Source organism: Apteryx mantelli, chromosome 2, assembly GCF_036417845.1.
Source record: "Apteryx mantelli isolate bAptMan1 chromosome 2, bAptMan1.hap1, whole genome shotgun sequence".
Lineage (NCBI taxonomy): Eukaryota > Metazoa > Chordata > Aves > Apterygiformes > Apterygidae > Apteryx > Apteryx mantelli.
This window is the reverse complement of record NC_089979.1, coordinates 39,077,537-39,101,670: the sequence shown is the minus strand read 5'-3', so window position 1 is coordinate 39,101,670 and position 24,134 is coordinate 39,077,537. Positions and strand designations below refer to the sequence as shown.

Sequence of the window (24,134 nt, the reverse complement as noted above, 5' to 3'; positions counted from 1 at the left end):
CCTGAAGCAACTGCGAAAATAACAGTAGGTATTTGTTTTAAACATAAGACTTTTTTTGTAATTGTATTCTATTTTTAGGATTTTAAATGAGAATATCACAGGCTGCTGCATAATTTAGTAGGACATAATGGGACTCTGCCAAAAGTACGTGCAAATCATTAGTAATTTCAGATTAATTGCTGATCAGTTTGTATAGTATCTATTTTGAAATTAAAAGAAGACCTAGGTTATCTCCAAACTAGCAAATTCAATCTGTAGGCACACATCTGTTTAAGAAAAGTGTCAGAACCTTTACAAGGAGTTGAAGGAAAGCTCCAGGAGGGCACTTAGAGGTCGTCCATTAGGGTTGGAAAGCACTCTTTGCACCATACAAGAGATGAAATTTGGCTGGAATCAAGTTGGTTGTTCCTCCCCCCAGGAACCAGATTAGTCAAACTAAACAAAGCAGGACCTGCCCAGCTTGTCCCAGAACTGCGCCGTTGGTAACCCATGCTGCACCAAGAACTTAAGAAATGTCCTGGTAGATTACTTTTGCTACCAACCAATGCTGTCAGCATCACTAAGTTAGGGCCTGCATACCTTAGCATACCCTATCTGCAGTAGAGTAAGCCTCACCCTCACTTAAAAGTCATGTGTGTGAGAGCGGGAAAGAGGAAACGGTAGGGCTGTTTTGTCTTCTGATCATCTGCTTTGCAGCTGAGTAGGTGACTCATTCAGAGTCAGCGGCTGCTCTGACCAGTCCAAGGGTGCTGGTGTCCTGCTCAGCAAGCCGAAGCAGCGCAATGGCATGAGCAGGCCCATCCCCAGAGGTCCCAGCTGGAGCCAAGCTGGTCGCAGCATACTGCACGGGAGTGGAGTGCTGTGTCTGTAGGTTTGTTTCATGATGTAGGGAGCAATGCAGTTTTGGATGGTGCCCTCTGCCACAGAACCCGGGAGTGACAAGCTCTTTGTATCTGTCACCAAGACGCTCAGGTGGCAAAATCATCTAAGTAGAGACTTCAGTGCAGTTTGTAAGCTGCCATCAGTGCTGCAGGGGTGGAGTGGCGGGAGAGAGTCAGGCCATTTGCTTCCTCGTTGCTCCTTTGAGCTTCAGAAGCAGGAGCTCCCTGCAAGTCCAGCAGTGTTGGGCTGATTCGTCTGCAGACAGGGGAGGCTTAGCTCGCGCTGTTTCATGGGTCTGCCTGGAGGAGCATGCGGGTGCCCCTTGGGTTCCTCTGTTGTTCCTCTGGTGAAATGGTGCATTGACTGAGCAGTTTTAAAAAACTTGGCTGGTCAATACCAGCCTCTTACAGTAAGCTGTCACTGCCTATAGCTATAATGGTATTTTCTTCTGATGTTAAAAAAAACTAAAAAACAAAACTTTTTCGGATATAAAATTGGTGTACTAAGTCAATGCAGCCCTTTGCAGGACCTGAAAAGACTTTTTAAGTGAATTCCTTGTGAACTAATGTGAATGCTAAAATGTGATTTTTTTCTTTAATTTTAATTTACAGACTGTATGTGCTCCATTTTCATGCTGGTGTTCGGTACTGCTGTAAACTATTGTAAACTGTCTTTTATCAAACTGTTAGACTACTCAAAAGATCATATTAATCTACATGTACTTGCTCACAAATTAGACTTCCCCATCTGTCAGTATGTCCTAATGTACTCATACAAAACCATGTAAGAGATGTTGTTTAGCTTACAATTTTGAGCCAGTTGCATTCAGAGTCAGAGTCACTGTTATCAGCATTGATATTTTTATGAGTAACTGCTGGCCTGTGATTTTTACTTGTAGAATTATAAAAGATCTTTTATTTCATTATTATTGAACTTTCTGACATTGAAAAGATTGTGAATAGCTCTTAACTGTGCAAACTGACATTATGTATATAGATGAACAATGGATAGGTTCTCCTTTAATAGTTAATATCCATCATTAAGGCTCTTCGTTCAAATAAGGTATATTGTGAATTTCTGAGCAAGAATATTGAAACTTCATTATTTTAGTAATCTAACATCTTAAGTGAATTTTGTATTTCAAAGACACAATAAAATTGAATATATCTATTTTAATATTGAATGACTGTCCATGGTATTTTTTCCCACCTTACATTTACACTTTTATTGCAGATTCACAACTATTGCTTTAAATTTTAAATGATTTATTCAGCATATGGCATTTTTGTGTTGCTTGATCTTGAAAGGTATTTCTGTAAGGCAAAAAAGCCTTTAATTCAGCATTGGCATGTAGCAACTCCTTTGAATTTAGGAAATGATCAGGTCTGTTTTACCCCCACCAAACTTAAGCTGGTTCTTATCAGAGAAGAAAGAAGAGTGTTACTTGTGACATTCTTATGACATATTCAAAATTAATATAAAGATTTGAAATCCACCATTGATCTTCAAATATAGCTCTTAGGCTTTACCTTTTCCTTTTGCAAGGAACTACAAGATGTACTATCTAGTGTAAAATGTTCTGTCCTCTTAGATGATTCATTTAAAAAGAGGGAAAATGAATGAAAATTGTTGCAATATGTAGCACTGCACCAGCAAAGCACAACTTACGTTTTCTAAGTTATCACTGTAGCTACTGAATTCTGCCAGCGCCTATTTAATACGAAGGTTATACACCAAAGAGATCACTGTTTCTCCATTCTTTCATGCAGAAAGATTTGTCAGGTATGTCTGTGAGGTTTGTTGAAGATGCATCTTAGAAACAATACACCTGCATTTGATATATTTTGATAAAATTGGGTTTAACTTTGTAACTTCTTTAACTCCAGATTATTTTAAAAGTTACTGAAGTTTATAAATAAAAAGTGGCATTATTTGAGAAGTTTTCCTGAAGGGTACATTTTTTGTGTGAACTTTCCTTGATGGTCTGAAGGATGTTTTTTGGGAGGAATAAATAGTAGTTCCTAACACTGTATTTTAGCTAATATTTGTTTTGACACTGGATGCTTTATTGAAGTTACTTAAATTGCATTGTATTTTAACATTATTGAGACATCAATTTATGCATGATGTATGCTTAACTTATATGAATAGAGCTATTTAACTCTCAGAGCATAGAAAGTGAATTAGTTTTTTCTGTGCATAACCTAAACCTGCCTGTGCATCATGCCTAGTCATGTCCTGCTATCCACAGCACATCAGAAAAGTGATCTAATTATGAAAACACCATTTAAAACTACAACTTGTAAAAGTATTATGATCCTTCAGTTAATGCATATGTTTATAAATAGTAGTAAGTATGAAAAATGGTTGCTGCATGTAAAGAAGCATAGAAAATATAAAATTTTGTATTTTAATTTGAAAGCAAAGAATTAAAATGTATTGGGATGTTTATCAGTTAATCCTCAGTACTATGTCTGTGTAGCTTTTGCTATGCAGCAGGCTTCCTTAGGATCTCAAGTACTGAGGTTGTGTGAATGCATCATTTGTAATAGCAGAAATGTGCTTGTCTTCAAAACTATTTACACCAAAATAAACAGTTAAAATAAGCCTAAGCTTCACCTATTCCTGCTATGAGCATTGTGGTATTATAGCTAGCAATATTTTGTTAAACTGATTTTGACACTAATGTTTTGGTTTGTATTTTTTTCAAACAGCAATGAGAGTACAGCAAAGTTGGGGGGGGGGGAGGGAAAGGTAAAGTTCTGGGATACAGCAATGTAAAAGACAGTAAGTGCATGCCCCGTGATGACTTTTGACAATACTTCTTTTGTATCAGTTCATCTTTCCAACTACATCTCTCCTCCAAATAGTTTAGTTGCTAACCTCATGCAAGCAGCAAGCCTTTCCTCGTCTCATTTCCATTTTGTGAGCCAATGAGCAGGACTGTCTTCTACATGTATTTTTCAGTTGCCTTCCAAAAATGCAGTCTTTACAGCAGAGTCTCGCAGCACAGGCGGCGCAGGTGACTGCCGCTCCTCGGCGCTGAAGCTGCGAGCGGCAGCAGTGGACGGGCGCTAGCCGAGCCCGGCGGGTCGCTGCCCCAGCAGGGCGGGTGCGCGGGGCTACGGCCCCTCTGCGGGGGCTCCGGTTTTCGGGGCAGCGCTGCCGGCTGCGCCCAGCGGTCCCCCCCGCGCTCCCGGCTCGGGGGCTCCCAGGTCCTCTCACTCCCTACCAAAACGCGGAGGAAGGGTGGGGGGAGACTCCTGCCGCCCTTTCCTACAAGCAACCCGCGCTTCGAGGGATGCTGGAGGGGGGGGGCAGGGGGACAGGACCCCCGGGAGGTCTCGTGACGGACCCGTCTCAGTCACTTAACACTTTGTTCGGTAGAGGGAAGAAGGGTTACTCTGGAAAGGCAATTGTTTGCCCCTAATCCTCAATCATGAGGATTTTAAAATAGTATTAGAGGGGCAATCTGTTCTGCAACTTCTTGGAAGAAATAGTTGTTGATTTAGATAAGCACTGATCCCTTCGGTGTTTGATGAAGACGTTAATTTATGGCTGTCTAGCAGTTTATGGCTGTCATTAGATTTTCAGCTTTGTCTCTGTTCGAAATGTATCTTTTTATTTTAATCCGAGACAATTATGTAAGAAAACGGTTATGCTTGATCTAAAATGCATCATTTTGCTATAGCATTTCGAATTATTCACAGATCATAGTTCTTATATGTGCATATATGAATTTAAAAATACAGCAGTAAAGTGCTTGAAACAGACCATAAATTTGCTTCAAATTTTATTGCACGTCTCTGAATCAGGTTGAGAGGACGAGGGCCACTAGGGGCTTGGGGAAGGATTTAACCTTTCCAGAGGCTGGAAAACCAGTCCAGCTCCCCTTACAAATCCCCTCCAAATCCCCTCTTCGGAGGGGGCGGTACGGTGACACGGAGCTGATGAGTGACCACGGGGAAATGGGGCTGGCTGCAGCCTTTTGCTCATTTGGCAAATGTCCCTTCTGCGGTGTGACCGACGGCTAGGAGTTAACGTCGGTGCCCGAGCCTCGCCCGGGGCCGGGGCCGGGACAGCCGGCTCCTGCCTTCCTCCTTTCCCGGGCCAGGGTAGATACTCATGAGCGGCTCAACCCCTGCTGCACCTGAATAAGTGATGCTCAGTATTTAATAGGAAGGAGGAAGAGCCGCTGTTAAACCTCCGGCGGGCTCCGCTAGCTCCAGAGCCCAGCAGCAACCCGCCGGCAGCAGCCGGGGCACAGGGAGAAGCTCCCTGCTCCAGCAAGTCTGTCCGGCCTCTGCCGACGGGGAGGCGGGCAGCGGCGCCCATCCGCACCCGGCCCCGGGGGGCTTTGCCCCGCGGAGCGCGGCGAGCCGCGGCGCGGAGCGAGCAGGCGGCCGGGCTGAGTCGGGGCCGGGGCCGGGGCCGGGCCGAGCGCGACTTCCCCGAAGTTCTGCCCCGCTGCGGCAAGGAGCCGCTCCGCCACCTGATTCAAATCTCAGCCGCCCTCCGGCCTATTGGCGGCAGGCGAAATCAAAGTTACAAATGATCCTGGAGAGAGTCAGCGGAGTCCTGGCTCATTTATTTTACCCCATCCACCCCCACCTCCAAAAAAAAAAAAAAAAAGGTGTTAATTGCTGTAAAGTTTCCGAGCACGTGGATAATTTACTTTGACTGCTGCGTTTTAATTAAAAGCAAACTTATTTATGTTTCTGATGTTTATATTAGGCGATTTAATTACGTTTAGAGGCAGCGTCGCACTTTTTTTTCCCCTTCCACCCTAAATCACATTTTCATTAAAGGTTTTAATAAGAAAACTCACTTGACCACTATTCATTATCTAGTCCCCTCCATGCACACAAGTTCACTTACCCATTCATTTATTCACTTATTCATTCCAGCAGATCCGCTGCAACTGCTGCTAGCAGGGATGTGAACACTCATAATTATTTGTCAAAGTCTGGAAAGTGTATTATCCCTTCTTCTAGTGGTAATTAGTTACCATAGCATCTAATACGTAAATGTGCCCAGAGCACACCATTAACAGTTAAGCGGAGGATTCAATTTAACACATGATTATATCTTTCATAAGTCATTACATTAGGAAAGCCAATGTCACTCATGCTGGGACAATTTCAGGCGCAGAAGCGGGGTAAGGGGCCAGGGGCCGGGGGAAGGGAGCTGTCCTGGCGGCAGAAGCTAAGGGTGCGCTTGGAGGAGGCTGGTGGAGGTGTCGGCTTGGTGGGACTGTAGGAAATGGGGAAAAATCTTCTGAGGAGGGGCACGTGTTCATTTCTGGTTAAGTGATCTATGAAGCACTAAGAGGGGCGGGGGGGAACCTCTCTCCTCCTCCCCCTGGCACACACGGAGCTCGCTCGGAGAGGCATTTGCAGGACCTGCTCGGGGACCGGCCCAGCCAGCTCTGTGTCGAGTCCCCCGACGCTGCTCGGCGCGGAGTAACGGCAGCGAGGCGCTAGGAGCGACAGCACCTCCAGCCTGACAGGACGCCCCCACCCACCCCCCTCCAAAGAAAGCAAGGAGGGAGCAAGCGAGCCAGGAAGGCAGCAGTAACCACGAATGAAAAGCATTTTCTTTCCGTTTTCCGTCTTCTTCCCCCCCCCCCCGCCCCTCTGTTAACTCACTTTGGCTCAAGCCGAGCTAAGAGAAGAGACTGGTAAAGGGAGACCTTGGCAACATCGCTCTGAAGAGGAGGGAGAAGAAGAAAAGAGGTTAAGCGAACCCCTGAGTTCAGCTCCTTAAGAGCAGTCCTATAAACGGGACGGCATGTGTAGCGCAGAGCCCGCTTTCATCCCAGCTGAGCCGCGGCGGGCGGGGAGCCGGCGGAGCGGGCAGGGCGGCGCGGCCCCGGCCCCGGCCCAGGGACCGGCCCCTTCCCACGGCCCCTTCCCACGGCGGCTCCGCGGAGCGGCGCGGAAACGTGCGGGCCTCCGCCAGCCCCGGGCCTGCCGTCCCCCGGCACGGGCCGCTCCAGCAGCGCCTCTAAGCGCCGGGATCTCGCTCGCTTCCGCCCGCCCGCCCGCGGTGGGGTGGTTGTGCCCCAGCCCCGTTTCCAGCCACAGCCGAGCGGCGCCCGCACCTTCGAGGGGAATGTCTCAGGGAAGCCTTCTCTTGTAATGAGAAATATTAAGCAGTAAATCTTGCAGCAAATGTGTCTTGCGATGTTATATGCACGAACACACACTCACTCTCGCCCCTACACACACACACGCACTAAGCCAAGCTGGTGGCGGTGGTTAATTCCTAATCAGAATGATGGACAGCAGAGACAGAACAATACAAACTAATGGCTGTGTTGCTGATCACTTTACCCCTTGATTAAAGACACCCAATTATGGCGCAGAACAGTGTCGTAATTATGTTCCTTAATCACATCCAGGAGGTTTAATTGCCTTAACGATGTGTTTCATTAAATGAATTTAGGTATTATAGTCGACAGTTTTCATACACAGTTGTTTTCAAATTAACATAATATTAGACATCGTCATGGAAATTGTTTTAATAATCATAATTAGACGCACCCAGCCTTTGTCTAGTAAATGCTGAGAGACGCTTCTCCTTGCGCCTGGGGGCTGATCTGCCCACCCTCTCTGGGCTGCCTTCCCACAGCTCCGCGGCACTTTACAGTCATGTTTCCTGAAAAGTTACAGGTTCTGATTAATCTTTTTTGATGGGAAGTGGAGCAGAAAATATTTATCCCCTTCCCCCGCGTGCGGGGCTGCCGTGAGGAGCGGCGGCTCGGCGGACACCGGGCGCCGGGAGCGCGGGGAGGGAGCCGGCACGGCCGCCCCGGGGGGAGCGGGGGGGCCCCGTCGGGGCCGCGGCTCTCGGCTCGGCGGGCCCCTCGGCCCCCGGGCGGCGACGGCCACTGCGGGACGGCCCCGCCCGCCGCAGCACTCGCGTTTGGCGGCCCGGGAGGGCGAGACGGAGCGGCCGCCGGTGCCGGGCGGGGAGCAGGGCCGGCTCCCAAACTTGGGGGGGGGGTAGAGAAGGGGCGGGCCCTGCCAGGTCCCCTCGGGAGCTCCCGGCGCCCCTCGGGGGGCCGCGGCGCCGTCCCCCCGCCCCCGGCCCGCCGGGCGGAGCGGTCCCCTTCCCCGGGCCGTGGCCAGGGGCAGCGGGGGCGGTCGCGGGCTCGGGCTTCCTGGTCCGGTCCGCGGGCCGCCCTGAGCCGGGGGGCGCTGAGGTGCGCCTCGGAGCAAGGCGAAGGAGAGGATGCTCCCCCACACACACACCCACCTCCTTAAATCCGACCTATAGGGCTTAACAAAGCACAGCATGAGCCAAACGTTTGTTCAAAATATTTTAATAAAGATTCTTTCCAACATAGATACACATACAAACGATCGTACGTTGCTGTCATAATCTGATTGACCTATTTAATATATATCAGTCTTTACACATCCGTGACCTGCCAACAGATCCATCATGGCTCCTATTTTGCCATCCAACCTGACAGTCCGAATTTGTATTATCTGCAAGTAGTGGAAAATAGCAGGACTCATTTTTGAAAAAAAAAAAGAATTTGATTTACAAATGGCAGAGAGACAGCCACCCAGCCATGCAAACTCAAACTGAAGGCTCACTTTGGGTAAATAGCTACTTCTTGCTCTTCATCTCTCATTTTTCTTCCAAAAAAAAAAAAAAAAAGAACCCTACCCCACCCACCCCACCCCTCCCCCCAAAAAAGAAAAGAGAAGAATTCCACGCGTTCTGTAAATCAGCCCAAAGTATTTTAAAGTATTTCAACTTAAATAATCATCCACAGTCAGAATAATTTACATACACATTAAAAGCGGTTTAAATTATACCTTTGAAAACACAGCACCTGGGAAAACATTAGCTTGGCAAATGTTCTTGTAGCAGCTATTGCTCTGATGCCTTGCAAAAGTAAATAGCTATTACCTGTTCTAATGCAAAGAATACCCTTTCAAAAATCAGTTGGTTCAGCAATTAAGAATACACCTTTCCTGTAATTTTTGGACTGAAGCAATTTATTAAAGCTCAATTTAAATACAGGGATGATGCAACTTAAAATCCAGATGACCTTTCATAAACCTAAGCGGCTCTGGTACATCAATATTTCTGGTTATACGTTGTTGGCAAATAAACGTTTAAAACACTTGGCACACAGTTTAAGTTAATCCATAAACAGAATTTTAGAAGCATTTAAAGTAACTGCACATAAGACCCATGACCTTAACACATGATAAATATTGTTGGCGTGGAAGGGTCATTTAAAAATAACAAATAAATATCATGTCTTGTTTATACATCATTGCAAAGTGGAAAGAAACAAGGTGCACATAAATATTTCTTTTAAAAATGCGATACTTTCAGCCACACGGAGTAGGGAGTTTGATCGGCTATTTTGTCGGGTTTTTTAACTCTCTCGATTTTTTTAAATCACTCTCACCAAAACTTTGCGCATTTTCACAGGATCAAAGTTTAGAGACGATAAAAAATACAAAGTCTTTCATAGCAATGGTCCAGTCTCTTTGTTTCTGCGAGTCGTTTAAATAATAAGTTTACATTTCAAGTTTGTTTGTTGCCTGGCTCAGAATAATAATACTACTACTAATAATAATTAAAAAAAAAGAAAAACCTATGTTCAAGTGCCCTCGCTGATTTGTCCCGTCCGGCTCCGCGCCGCCGCCGCGGCCCCGCGGCCCTCCCCGCGCCCGGGAGCGCGGCGGCGGCCGGGGGGGGCTCTATCCTTCCCACCCCGAGCAGTCACCGCCGGCTCCCTCGTCCCGCTCTTCCTCGGCCTCTCCTTTGTCCGCGCTCGCACCCGGCCGCCCCGCGACCGCCAAGCGGCGGGGCGAGCCCCCCCCCGGCCCGGTCCCCCCGGCCCGGCCCGGCCCGGCCGCGCTCCCGCCCCGCCGCCGTGCTCCCCTCCGCGCCGCGCCGCGCCGCGCCGCGCGCGTCCCCGCCGCCGCCGCCGCCGGGCCAAGCGCAGGGCAGGGACGCGGCGCGCAGCCTGCGCGGGCAGGGGCGGAGGGCCGCGCAGCAGTCTGTCCGCCGCCCCGCGCCCCGCGGCGGCGGCGCCCTCGGCGGGGCGGCGGCGGCGGCGCTTAAGGCTTCTCCGTGCACTGTTTGCAGAGGCTGGAGGAGACGCTGTTGAAAATGGCACATTTCTCCGGGCAGGAGGTGGCGGGCGGCAGCCCGGCGCTGAAGGGGTAGCCGGCCGCCTGCTCGTAGGCCCCGAGGGCGGGATGCAGCGCCGCGGCCGCCGCGGCCGCCGCGGCGGCGGAGCTGGGCAGCGAGGCGGCCGAGATGGCCTGGCCCTGGTTGAGATAAGCCACGAGGCGCCGCATCTCCTCCAGGGCCTGCGCCTGCATGAGGATGTAGTTCTTGGCCAGGAGGAGCGTGGCGATCTTGGAGAGCTTCCGCACCGAGGGGCTGTGCGCGTAGGGGATGACGGCCCGCAGCTCGTCCAGCGCGTCGTTGAGGTCGTGCATCCGCCGCCGCTCCCGCGCGTTGATGTTGAGGCGCAGCGCCTTCTGCTCCTTGGACTTCTTGCTGCCGCCGTGCCCGTGGCTGTTGGAGCAGCCGCCCTCGGCCGCCTTCAGCCCCCCGCCCCCCCCGCCGCCGCCGCCGCCCGCCGCCGGCGAGGCGGCCCGCGGGTCCCCCCCGGCGCCGCGCAGCACCAGCTCGCAGCGGCCGTCGCTGTCGTCGTCGGGGCTCTGCTCGCCGCCGCTGCTCTCGGCCACCGAGCTGCGGCTGGCGCTCTCGCCGTACTTGACGCACACGGAACCCGGCGGCAGCGCCAGCGGGTCGCCGCCGACGCCGGGCTGCAGCAGCGCCTCGGGCTCGGCCGCCTCGTAGCAGGCGAGCGGCGAGGGCTGGCGGTCGCGGGGGTGCGAGAGGTCGAGCCCCGGGGGCGAGCGGAAGGCGGACTCCATGCGCTTGGCCGAGGCGGCGAGGCTCTTGTGGAACAAGTCCTCTTCTGCGGGCAGCCCCAGCGCCCGCTCCATCGGTCCCCCCGCTCTCCTCCTCCTCCTCCGCCCCCGTCAGCTCCCGGCCCGCTCCTCCAAGGCTCCGCGCCGCGGCGGGCGGCTCCCTCGCGTCCCGCTCTCAGGAATCGCCTCCTGGCTCCCGCCGGGGCTCCGCCGTGCTCGGCGCCGCGGCCGCGGCCGCCGCTGCTCCGGCTCCGGCTCCGGCTCCGCTCGGGCTCGGGCTGCGGCTCGGGCTGCGGCTGCGGCTCGGGCTCGTCCTCAGCAGGCGCCGCGCTGGGGCATTGTGCGCTGCGAGCCGAGCCGCTTCCACCGTTTATCTTGCTTGGATTCACCTTCAAGAGATTTCCGGACCCATCAACCAGCAGGCACCGCAGACGGGGGAGTCTTTTACATCATTATCTCTGAGAGTAGGTTATTATGAAGAAGACTCGCCTGTTGGGACAGAGCTTTCTACCCAATCAGGTTAACGTTTTAATTAATAGGATTAAAACGGTAACAAACAATCCCAGGCGCTATCTGGCCCTGAGTCTGAATAGTTTCATTTCCCAGGTCTGAAGACAGGCAGCAGCTAGAGCTTTATAAGAGGCGCCTGCTCCATTATTCTCCCTGCCATCTGTATACACAGCTTAACGCATATGTTTGCAAGACGTTGTGTCCTGTTAGTAACCCAACAACTGCCTTTAGCTTGACATGTGTGGCGACTTTCACTCATCAATGAGCACACTAAAAGCCCTACTTAGATCGAAGGATGTTCTTTGCCTCCTTCAGCAAATTACAGCCCTGCACTGCAGAAAAGCCCGCTTGAACACTTCCCCTTCCGAGTGCTGCCAGCAGACTTCTGCTAACTTAGCCGTGGAGTCAGGAGTGACACCCTCTCCCCCCAGCCCACCCCCACTCTGCATTTACATTAACTTATAGCCCCCTCCCACCCCCACCCGTCTTTGCAAAAAAAAAAAGATCGTCTGGGGGGAAAAAAATTAAAAAACCCAAACCAACCCGAACCGGCGTGCCCACTGCTGCCCACCGCCAAAGTTTACCTTGCTTCCGTGGGAGGCAAATGCTGCCCCAGCCCCCTTTTTGCCTTTCAAACAAATGGAGCCCAAACTACGGGGAGGTTCCCCCTCCTCCTCCCCTTAGCCGTTTTCAAGTAGCAGATTGCTGCTTTACAGTGATTATCCCCTGTGTCCCTATAAAAATATAAAGCCCCATCAGTTACCTTGAAAATGAACCGGTCTGGGGAGAAGGGGGGGGGGGGAGGTGAGAAAGGGCAAAAACGACCGAACTTTCTATTATTATTGACCAGTTCTTTACAGCTTCGTCCCTCCCTCCTGCAAGCTCTGCTCGAGGGGAGCATCTTGCACCGCTCCCAGCCCTGGGATGCAGCTGCCCGTGTCAGGGCGACAAGGGCCCCAGCGCCCCTTTTATTTCATTAATGTTATATCTAGTCCTCTTCCTGGGACTTCAGTGCCATCTTCTCAGATCAAGGCACACGCTCGTCCGTGCCGTCAGGATTTCTCACTGAAGTGGCAACCCAAGTATTTGTCTGAATTTTGTCCCACTGATCCTCTAATAATAGAAACGAGCAGCTCTCTCTCGCTTTATTGTAAGCGCTCTGAAAGCACATAGTATTTAGTGGCAGGTTTTCATTCTTATGACATCAGTAAAAACAATATTTCCCAACACTTCCAGTAAATCATTCTTATGTGGCAGAATTACTGAAGGCAATGAAATTTTTGGTTTCTCTGGTTTCATTAAAAACCTTTTAATTGTGTCTTTCAGAGTTGGCCCCAGGTGTTGGACTCTTTTCATTACATTTTGCTCTAATGTGATGAAATTCTAATTCTCTCCTTACCATATGGTTAAATTTCCCCACTGAGAATTAGTTGAAAAAGGAGAAATAATCTATTAATCTCTGTAATAGATTCACAAATGAGGTTTGCCACAGAACCTGTTTTTGAATGGTAATATCAGAACAGTTGGGTGCCTTGTTTCAGGAAAGAAAGGACCAGGCGACAACAGAAAACGTTTGAATTTTCACCTGGAAAGAATGAAAAGAAGCCAAGCTGCAGATTTGAAAGTAATTGACTGAGATTTCATCTAGCGAGGACATGACTACAATACAGACCTTCGTCACCTCGTGTCTCGGGATTAGACATGAACACACAAGCCGAGCCCTCCGAAGAGGGGGTTTCACCCCCAGCCCGTCCCCCCAGCCCCGCGTTTGGCTGCTGCGCTTGTCCCTGGTCGGCGTCCAAAGTACACAGCGAAGTGCACGCCTCGCTCCCCCTCCCCCTTTCCAAGGCATGCCACAGTTAACCTCTATCATTATTAATCCAAAGGCATTTTAGGTTTATTGTTTTCCAATTAGCAACTTCATTTTCCCTGGGATCGTAAACAACGGGCTTTATAATCACGATAGGTTTTTTTTTTAACATGTTTAATATCCAACTTAAAACTGATGTGGTCACTTAAGGATGACGGATACTGTTATTATAATTTGATGGTTTAAGGGGAACATTTCATTGCTCGCAGCTTCTTTCTCCGAAGACAGAGGTCTCTGGCTGGATCTCTCCCGCTGATCTATGGCTTCAATAATGCTGACTCCCCCTTTTTGCCTGAAACTTTTGGGGCGGTGTGCTCACCTGCTCCGCAAGCGGCGGGGGCCGGCAGGGCTCTGCCCGGGACCGGGCCGGGGCCGGGTGGCGGCCGCCTGCCCCGCTCGGCCCGGGAGCGGGGCTGGGGCCGGGGCGGCCCCCCTTCCCCGGGGGCAGGGGGGCCGGGGTCACCCGAGGGACCTCCGGGAGGTCCTAGCCGAATGATGCTGTCCTCGGCTGCGTTGCCCAGACTGTCAGTCTGCACCTGAAATCGCTCTCTCTTCCTCTAAGCTTTCTGTTTCTCTCCGTCCATCCTTCCGTCTGCTCGCCTGCCGATCTGCCTGTGAATCTCTCTGTACGCCTGTTTATGAATCTATCCGTCCATTCATTTGTCTCGCTTTTTCTTTTAATTCTCCTCAGCCTTTCTTTTCCCTTTCTTTCTCTGTCTGCCCCCGCTCTTGAAACTTTCATGTGTCCCAGTCATCTTGCCGAATCATTCATCTGTGGCCTGCCATGCTTTAATATTCTAACTTTTTATCAAACTTTAGCTTGGGAGGGGGAAGGGAAGAGGAGGAAACAGAAATAAAGCACCTCTCTCCTCTCCCGGACCCGCCTGTTGTATTCTGCCCTCTCCTCACTCCTTCGGGCTCTCTCGAGAGAGAAGTGGCTGTTTAATAGTCTCCAGTAACTTTAGTTTGGAACCAGGCAGAAGAATTTATAGAAGCTTTAAATGCGGGGCTTATAAAAATACCGAGGAATGGTCTTTGAGGTTTATGCACTCGTAAACTTTTGCTGATTGCTTCTGGGAAGTTGTCAGGCATTTAACACTGCATTTATCTTACAGCCCAATGAAAACACATCTGCCCAGCGTCTCGTTACCTGGTTTAATTGTACCATAGCCCTATACCCCCGGCTTCACTTCCCTTCGGTCACGATTGCGGGAAAGGAGCAGCCCGCAGCCGGGCTGCAGAAGGACCGAGCCGGCCGCTGCAGCGCAGCATCCAGCTTCGGCCCTGAAAGTCGCCCGAGCCGGGGACGGGCCGTCCCGGGCCGTGCGGGGGGCGCGGGGCGGAGGGTGCCCCGGCCCGGAACGGCCCGGAACGGCACCGCCCGGAACGGCAGAGAGAGCCCAGCGCCCAGCAAAGGCAGCCGGAGGGTGCCCCCAGCCAGCTGCAAGCTTTAATGTGTCACCCCCACCTGCACGACCCTAGGAAAGGCTGTGAATGCCTGGAAGGTACGAGAATACGGACGACAGCAAACTTCACAGCGATTATTATGTTTTGATAGCATCTCTTGCAAGATCTCTTCTAGAGTGAGTTTGTTCTCCTGCTTTCCACCTGAGAGAGAAGTTAAAACCCCCTTCCCTCTCCCCAGGGCCGTGCTTTCCGTTTGCTGCAAAACCTCCAGGAGGCAAGACGTTCTCCAAATGGCTGCCTAAAAGCGCCCAGGAGCCGAGTGGGAGCGAGGCAGATTTTAGACAGACCAAGACAGTTGCGCTACAGAGTCCTCCCTAGCTGACCCGGGCGGAGGCACGGTGTGCCCGGTGCCCCCCGAGCGAGCTGAAGGCTGGGGAATCTCCCGCAAGTTTCTCCTCGGCTGCTGCTTGTTGCAGCAGCTCCACCGCGAGCCGCCCGGCCCGGCCACGCCGAGCCCCCGTGAGCGGAGCGGAGCCGGAGCCGGAGCCGGAGCCGCCCTCGCCGAGCAGCGGGGCCGCCCGGGCTCCAGGACCGGCCTCCTTCCCCTCGGGCTAAGCTGGGTGTCGGGAAGCGCTTTCGTTCGTCGCAGCTGGCTGCGTAGTTTCTTCTTAGACAAACTTTATTTAAGTTCAGGGCGAAGGAAAGACAGTTAAAAAAGAACAGCAACAAACTTTTCCCCCATTGCATCAACTTCTCGCGCAGAGCTCCCCAGAGGGGTCTCTCTCGACAGGGAATACCCGGACACCGGCCTGTTCCCACGTTTGGGGGGGTCTCTCCCAGCAGCAGACTGGGCCCCGGAGAGCCCAGGGGGGTGTCGGGGAGGAGAGGGGAAGCGCTCGGTGGAGACGCACCTCACGGGCGCGGGGCAGCCGGGCCCTGCGGGGCGCTCGGGACCGCCGTGGGTCGGGGGCTCGGGGGGGTGCGTGGGACCCGGCCTGGCAGGGCGATGCGGGCGGCGGGGGAGGCGCAGCCGGGCTTGCGGGAGACTTGTGGGGAGAGGGGCTGCGACACACTGCTCAGGGGACACCCCCCCTCCCCTTTTGCAGAAAAAGGGTGTCGGAAAGCTGCATCGAGGGAGCTGCTCGATAGCAGGGTAGAGATGAGGCATATTGGGGTTGGAGGTGCCACCCCGGCACCCCACAGCTGGGTGACCCCGCTGCTGGGGAAGGGGCGTCGAGGAGGGAAAGGAAAAGCAGAAGTGTGTTTTGAAAGCACCGGCCCAAAAGCGCTTGGCGGTCCCCGGCGAGGACCTTCGCCGCCTCCCGCGGCGGGGAGGCTGCGGGCTGCCGCCCCCGCCCGACCCGGCCCGGCCCGGCCCGGCCCGGCTCCAGCTCCGGCTCCGGCTCCGGCCCCGGCCCCGGCCCGGCCCGCCCGCGCCGCGCTCCCGATCCAAAATCCACAGCACCATCTGCTGGGCAGCGGGAGAAATGCAGGGCCGCCGCCGAGGCTGGGGGCGCCGGCGCGGCGAGCGAGGGGCCGGGGCGGGCTGCGGGTACAGAAAACTGCGTGGCAGCGGGTTTGCGGCAGCCTTGCAGGAATCTCGTCTAAAAGCAATGCAATGCGCTTTGGCAGGGGAAAGGGAGTAACCATCCCTCTGGTCTACTTTTGAAGCTGAAGCCTGTGGGCTAAGGGGAGGTGTTTGGGGAGGGGTCAGGAGCCCCTCAAGAGCTGTAATGGACATGTTACACAGACACAAGGCAGGAAATATATGCTCTTGACTTTGCCTGGAAGAGCATGATAGTATCCCAGATTCAGAAACAATACCGGGTGTATGTGGAGTGATAAATGCATTATGCTGAGGTTTACAGAGAAAGACTAAAGATCCTATCGCAGTTCAGTGTACTTTTGGCAAGTTAGAGATACTGGCCATCTCCACTCATGCAATTTAATAGTTCTGCTTTCTTTTGCTCAAATAGACAACCCTCTTTAGGCCTCTAAGCCATTTCCCTGCTAATGCATATGGTTTCCGATGCGTGTGCACACATGCTTTGTCCAGACCACGGTTACTGGTATAGTTCTCCTTAGCAAAATATTTCCCTGATTGACTGAGCTGGCTGTTATGGGTATTTATTTACTTCTTTTAACTTCAGCCTGAATCCTGCTTCACCCATTTCCATCTAATTGCTCCTCTCCTTTTTCTAGCTCTCAGAACAATCCCTCATCTCTCTGCTCCTTTCAAACACACCCCAATAAATTTTTGTGTGGGTCTCAGCAAGAGCAGAAGCCAGAGCTCTGGCCGTGTACAGTTAATTTTTACACCCTGGTCAGCTTTCACTTTCACACTTAACTCTATTTTCTTTATTCTGGAAACTTCCCACTTTAAGGAATGTGGCAATGAGCTTATTCTTCCCACCTTTGTTTGACCAAACTGTAGGTGTTTATTTTCAGTTAACATTTCATTGCCAATCAATTCCTATAGGCCTTTCCTCTTCCTTCCATGCTTCTTGAACTCCCTCCAGTTCACCTTTCTGATACTGAAAATACTTAAATCTGAAAGCAGTAGTCTAGGTGCTATCTCATCACTATCGTATAGTGAGAGAGGCATCTCTCACCTCCCTAGTACATGACATGATGCCTCTGTTAGGAGCCCAAAAATTACATTGGATTTTTTTTTGTCACACTGCTAGGTCTTATTTAATTTACTGAAGCCCATACATCCAAACCTATAGGTTGGTACATGTGCATATTACATCTTCTGTATTCCCTTCAGCCACCACTTTGCAATTATATGAAGAAAAAAAATGCTTGTGTGTGCCTTTCTTCCCTTCTTTATAAATCCATGCTGTTTATTGGTTGCGGATCCATTCTCCCTTAAGTGCTTAGGATTTTTACCTTTTAATATTTTTTCCACTATATTACTGCAGACTGAAGTTAGGCTTACCAGATGGTAGATGACAGGTTCACTCTTTCTTTTCCTCTTACCCTGCCTTTTTCAAAGACCAGTAGCATGCTTCCCTTTCTTTTCAGACCTCTCAGAGCTCTTAGGAACATTTTAAAATAATTGTTCATAGTTTGGATAAGTTCATTAATTAATTCCCTTTCCTCCCCATGCTGCACATCACAGAGACATGCTCAGTTTCACATACTTAGTTTTCTCCCTCTGAACCTTCCTTATGACCTCCTCTCAACAATTCTAACTACAAGGTCTTTTTTTCCTAATTGTGCTTTATTTTTCTTAAAAAATGAATTTCAATAATTTTGCCAGTTTGGAATCCTCATTCTTTTTTCCCTTTTTCATAGAATAACAAACCTCTTTCTTCCTAGTAATTCTCCTCTTCCCCTTGTAATTAAAAGATCATCTAGAATCCATACACACCTAAGTAGTTACTATATTGAAAATTACAGGCACTAATGCTAGCAACTCTGTTATACTCTATAAATAAAGCAATTTTATATGTTTAATAACTTATCATGGGCATAAAATAAAAATGTGTTGAAATACAGTTCACTAAAATCCATATATTTAACAGGGAAAAATAATTCTGTTTTCAGATTCTTCCTATATTTCAACTATTTTTGAATGAAAGTATAAGCACATTTCCCCTTACATCGCTTCAGTTGCCATGATAAGTAACAAGAAAGAACAAAGAATTTCCTTCCTGGATTACTTTACTAAATTCATACTTTAATCTTTTGGTAGACGATGTTTTTCAAGACACTCAGATGTCTGATTGTCAGCTTTATGTCTCAGAAAGTATTCCCAGCAATTCAGGTACAGTAAACTATCTTCCTCTAGTAAGTCTCTGTGCACTATATAACTTTTATAGTCATTATAAAAAGTAATTTATTGAAAAAACTTAAACCTTTTCCAACTCAACTGACTTTTGATTTAAAGGTGTGTGCTCCTGGTTATGGTAATCAGGTGTGGTAGGTGCTTTTTTTCAGAATTAGGTTTGCTGTTTATATCACAAAGTTTAGAAGCTATGAGAGTAACAACCTCTAAAAGATAGCATGTTCACAGAAACCGAGAAACCTCAACTCATGTTTCACTGTTACACTGCCTGGAATTGCACATAACACAAGCTAGGACAACTTTTCCCTCTTTTAGATGATATTTTTTCTCCTAGATATTATTTCTATTTGCCTTTACTGTAGTACAATACAGCAGTTCTGGCTACAGACTAGGTCTGAGGAAAAGACACATAACAAAAAAGAAGTAGTAACATGCATCATTAGTATTTGACATTATATTGTCTCTTTCCTTCCTTCCTCTTTCTCTCCCTCTCTCCCTTCCCTCGCCTTCTTTTAGTTTCTCTTTCATTTTTAGTCTTTCTCTCTTTTCCTTCCTTCCTTCTTTCTCTCTTTTTTCTCTCTCCCTCTCCTTCTTTTTCTTTCTCTTTTCATTTTGTCTCTCTTTCATTTTTAGTATTGCTCTCTTTCCCTCCCTTCCTCCCTCCCTCCTTCCCTTCCTCCCTTCCTTCCTTCCTCCCTCCCTTTCTTCCCCATATGGCCTTGTTTCATTCTGAGGTGGAGTGGCAATGTTAATCTCTATGGTGTTAGAAGTGACACGATCTTTTAGTAACTGCGGAGACTATGACCAAGAGGAAAGTCCCTTGTAACAGTGCCTACCTCTGATTAGCACTGACACCAGCTCATGATGTTTTTGAGCCAAACTATTGCAATGGGATTTGAACTTGTGATTGATCCAGAGGAGAGCATGCTGCCAGCTGTGGTCCCAGTCCTGCCTGATTTTGTGTGGGCAGAGGCCTGCTGATGCGTGTTAGAGGACTCCACCTCATTGCAGCCACAGCAGCAAGGGAAGGAAAGATAGGAAGGCATAAATAGGAGAGGAAGATGCCCTGCCTTTCTCCTGAGATTTCCAGCTGCTGAACTTTGGCATCTGGGGATGACTTACAGCAGCATTGGTGTTGCATTATGTTGTGTTGGTAGCTCAGTTAGTCCTTTGTTCAGATCCAGAATCAATTTATCAGCTGCTGTATCTTAGCCTGAAAGCAATATAGGATAAGGACAGAGGCTGAATACTTGTGGTGGAAAAAAAAAAATCCTAAAATTCAGTTTTGAGAGGAATTTTAGCTTTCAAAATATTTTGTAACACAGCCTTAATTACCAAGAACAGTCCAGGTACCATAAAGCTTACACATAATTATCTTTCTGAGAGTAAAAATTGGTAACCAGAGGACTGACAAAAACATTTAATATCCTTCGTCCCTGCCTAGGCTGTCACAGAGACTTACTGATGTTTGCCTTGCAAGAGTTATTTGACTATGCCAGGAGAGGAATGCTGGAGGCATGGAGCTCCATGGATGTGCAGACTGAATCCACCAACATGACAGTCATCTTTGAGAGACAGGTTTGCATGGACACCTGAACACATTTCAAACTGATTTACTTCCTTATTGGCTAATTTCTCTCATCGACCGTCAGTTTAGACAATGGATTGATTTAACTGAGTTTAAATGGGGTTGTAAACAAATGATGTGGAATGAGGCAACCGGGGGGGCGTCTGACTGTGTGAGAGGTAATGAGTACAACTGGGGACTTGCAAGCCACCAACACAACATCAGAGAAAGAGCGTAGGCAGCCTTTTCACATCCTTGGCCCTCTGCACACCTACATATAGCATCAAACCAAGCTAACAAGGGAAAGAATCAATTTTAATCTTTGATGTTAGCGGTAGCTGGATCAGGTACAAAAGAAATGGCAGTATGTTATATTCCAGCAGCCAGCAGAGTAGCTTGGGTGAGCACTGTTCAGCTGACACTGCATTCCTCCCCAGTGAGTGCAGACTTGTCAAGGAAGGACAAACTTCACCTCTGTACCACTGCAGCATGGCGGATGCTTCCCTGACATAGGCTGCCTCTAGTTACTGCTTATGTATTGTCATTGCTGATCAGCCAGGAGCCATCTCCACTGCTGCAAGAGCTCCTTGTTTCATTTTCTGATCACTATTGCCTACTTCTTGTCAATAATCCTGAATTAAGAGCTCAAGGAAGACTGACATTCAGTTTTCTTGAGAGGCAAACTCACTGAGGTCAACTTTATACCAATCTAACCAGCTGTTGGACTGGGGGGATGCTTATCTGAACTACCAAAGGCAGTCTCAAACCCTGAGACCTTTTTAGACTTTAGAAACAGGATATGGGATTTTCCATGCCTCCCTCTCTTAGCTGTGGCCATAGGAAATTATCCAAGACTTTCCCAGCATAATGGCAAATGGCTGGGAGAAGGAGGTTCCAGCACTTACCCTCAAGTCTGGTAAACCAGTCACCATGGGACACATGTTCTGTGTCACATACAACACATATCAGATTTGCTTTCTTGGTCCAAGTTTTATTTTTCTAAGTCTGTCCTCCCTTGTCCTTGGTAGGTCCTCCTACCATGTGATTTCCCTCAGGATCCCCTGACTTCCTAGGATACTTTGTGTGTAATGCTCACCTGAAGTAAAAAAACAAAACAAAACAAAAACAAACAAATAACAAAAAAACACAGAAAAAGCCAAACCCAAAGCTTTTAGCAATGGTAATTATTCCTGCCTGTCAGATGAAGCCCATGATGTGGAGAAGTGTTAGTTTCAGTGTGGTCACTAAACTTCTGTTCATATGTTGGATGAATCTGGACCCAAATGCCCACACTGTACAAGATTTGAGCACCATTTTTAGTGATCACTTCAGGATTATACTGGTAGCATGAGACCAGGTATAGTGAGAAGCATGGAGCCTGTAACACATTGTTATCATATTCACGCTGTTGCTTCTGATTCTCTGATAAAGTTAATTGACTGAGTCAGGCAAATTTGCTCCACACCTGCTCAGGACAGAGCAAGCTCAACCAGATCTAATCAATCACTCCCACCAGGAAACTGGCACAACGGTGCTTATTCTGTTGATGCCAGAGTCTGATCTCAGTTGCACTGGTGCAATCCCAATGCAACACTATGGGAAGCAAGGGAGGTCCTCCAGAATCATGCTAGTGTAACCAGGTTAGAATCTGTCCCTAAACCACTTTAGTTTTTGCCCTTAAAACAGTACCTTCCTGGGGTCTTTCTACTAAGCTTCGCTGGTCTCAGTGTCACTCACAGTTAACAGTCTGGCAGCATTTCCTGCAGAAAAAAATTACTTTATTGCATTTGCAACCTGTCAATTACTAAATTGGTTCTGGGCTGGATCAAGGGAGGATCTTACACTCTTGTGCCTACACTCAAACTTCTCCTCCGAGGGCCTTGGATGAGGAGGATGGCTGCAATTTGTTCTGTGGACCAGTGGACCAATAGTCTGAGGAACTGCTCAGTACGCCCTGCATTTCCTGGATTTACTCCTCAAGAGACTTATCCAAATTAGGGTCCGTACAGAAATAGCTACTGAACACACTACTTATCTTTTATTTCTGAATATTTTGGAGCCCCTTTTGTTCTTTTGCGCCGCCCTGCTGTCTGCACTGATGGAAACACAAAGCCTTCCAACCCAAATCCAGCCTTTTCCCTAGAGGGAACCTGCATTTTAAGGGCACTCTGGTGCGAGCCAGCTGGAGCCACTGGTTCACATACACAGTGACTCCTGTTATGTTACATGGACCAGTTGGAGCTTAGCCACTGAGTGGAGCAGAGCTCCATTGAACTCCTGCTGAGTGGCTGCAACATGGGACACTGGAGCTTCAAGCTCAGTGCCTTCAGTGGGACCAGTTAAGACCTCCAGGGGGGCTGAGACTCTTCAGAAGACAGCTACAGAAGATTAAATTCTGTGTATGCAGATAGTGAGTGGCAGGAGAAAAAGAAGGCAGCCAGCAGTGAGCTTTATGAATGACAATCCTGCTTTTGAAACACTTCAGTGGTTTACCAGTTTTCAGTTAGCAGAGAGAGGAACTTAATTAGGGCCCTTAGAGGTTAAATCATAGCACTGCAGAAGCAGAGCTGAGGAGCAACCTGTTTAAATGGAGGATTCTAGCAGAAGGTGAAAGCAGAGTTTAGAATGGAAGGGAGGCTGAAAAGGATGAGCGGCATTTCAGGTGTTAAGCCTGCTGTGGTGAGACCATGGCTGGGATTTCAGGACAATGTCCAGGCAGAGATTATAAAACAACCCAGAAGCTACTCTGAGCCTGTGGGAGAACTGTGCCCTCCTCCAAGGCTTGGGCTCTTGATCCCAGGACTGGGGGCCTGGCTGGGCGCCCTCTTGCCTGTCTTTCCTCCCCTTGGAAGCCAAATTTGGTGGGGGCCTTGGAATGGGACTTGTGTCCCACAGTTTGAACATGGCCAGGATAACCCTTAAGAGAGCAATTGAAGATTGCCAAGCGAAGGAAGGTGCTCGATCTAAAATGAAATGTCGGGAGGGAGGGTGAATGCTGACACTTGGACCTGACTGAGAAGCTGAAATGTCATGAGAAAAGAGACCAGAGGTAGAAAAAACCTACAAAACCCACAGCTGAAATACACAAACAGCAGAGTAACCTTCATGTGTGGGACAAACACTGCAGATCAGCACAACCTCTGGCAGTTGAAAATGACACAAGAACTTCCAGGGTTCATGTCACTTTTCAAACATTCATAAGTGGAGGAGACATGAAGCAAGAGCAAGGAGAATGACAGCAGCAATTTTTGCTGCAGAAATACTTAGAGGCAATGGGCAACTCCTTAGCAAAAGACAAATGCACTGTAAAGGTAGCAACATAGGAATAAATCATAGGGAAAGGCCAAGTACAGATTTGGAGCCTGTCAGCTCTATTCACATGCTGTGTGTACACACCTTCATCGTGTGGTAAATACGAAGTAGGATAAGTTACTTCTTATTTACTGTGGGATCAGCAGCTCTGACCGGGATCAAGAGTGCACTCAGGGAGTTATTGTGCTTTGTGATTTGCCTGGTGATAACTTGCTCGTGTGTTCAGATGCTCAACCTGAAAGCAAAGGGGACATTTAGGATTTTAAATTGGACACCAACGAACAAACCAGAGCACAACCAGAAACATTGCCATTAGCCCTCCTCTTCTCATCTCTCATTTGTGAGCATGGTAGTGGTGTGCTTTTCTCTGTGCTGTGCTGTGAAGGCATGGGAAGGCATTCAGCTGTTCCAGTGCATTCATTGCCTGAACATCTGGCCTCCGTCTGCTACAGAAAAGATGGCAGGCCAGATGGGAACATCCTAGTGGCTGGATTCAGCCTGGAGGGCACCTATTGCACCGCGCTGGAAGATATTTTGAAAACAATGGAGCAGAGGCTCTGAAGAGCTTTCAGATGAAAGAGCTAATACTACTAGCATAATGTTAGATAAGTTGCAAGCTAATTTTTTTTTTTTTTTGTAAGGAAAAGATATTAGTATAGTCAGAGATAAGAGTAGAAATCACTATAGATTCAGCAGGTAGATCACTCTTCTAGACAGAGGAATATAAAAGGCCAAAGGTGAGTCTGAGCATTGTCTGTGTACACTGTTCAGTTGCTAGCACACACCCTCGTTCTCTCTAAAACAGAGTTTATGAACAATCTGGAAAAAGTTCATGCCAGGAGTTGCTCCCAAAGGGCAATATTGACTTCA

The 24,134-nt window shown here is 49.1% G+C and overlaps 1 protein-coding gene across 1 annotated transcript; it reads right to left on the bottom strand.

Moving 5' to 3' along the window:
- Positions 1–9,977: 9,977 nt before the first annotated feature.
- On the bottom strand, positions 9,978–10,880 carry BHLHE22 (basic helix-loop-helix family member e22). The gene has a single exon (XM_067292334.1). It carries the CDS (start codon positions 10,878–10,880, stop codon positions 9,978–9,980), a length of 903 nt encoding a protein of 300 aa, XP_067148435.1.
- Positions 10,881–24,134: the final 13,254 nt, after the last annotated feature.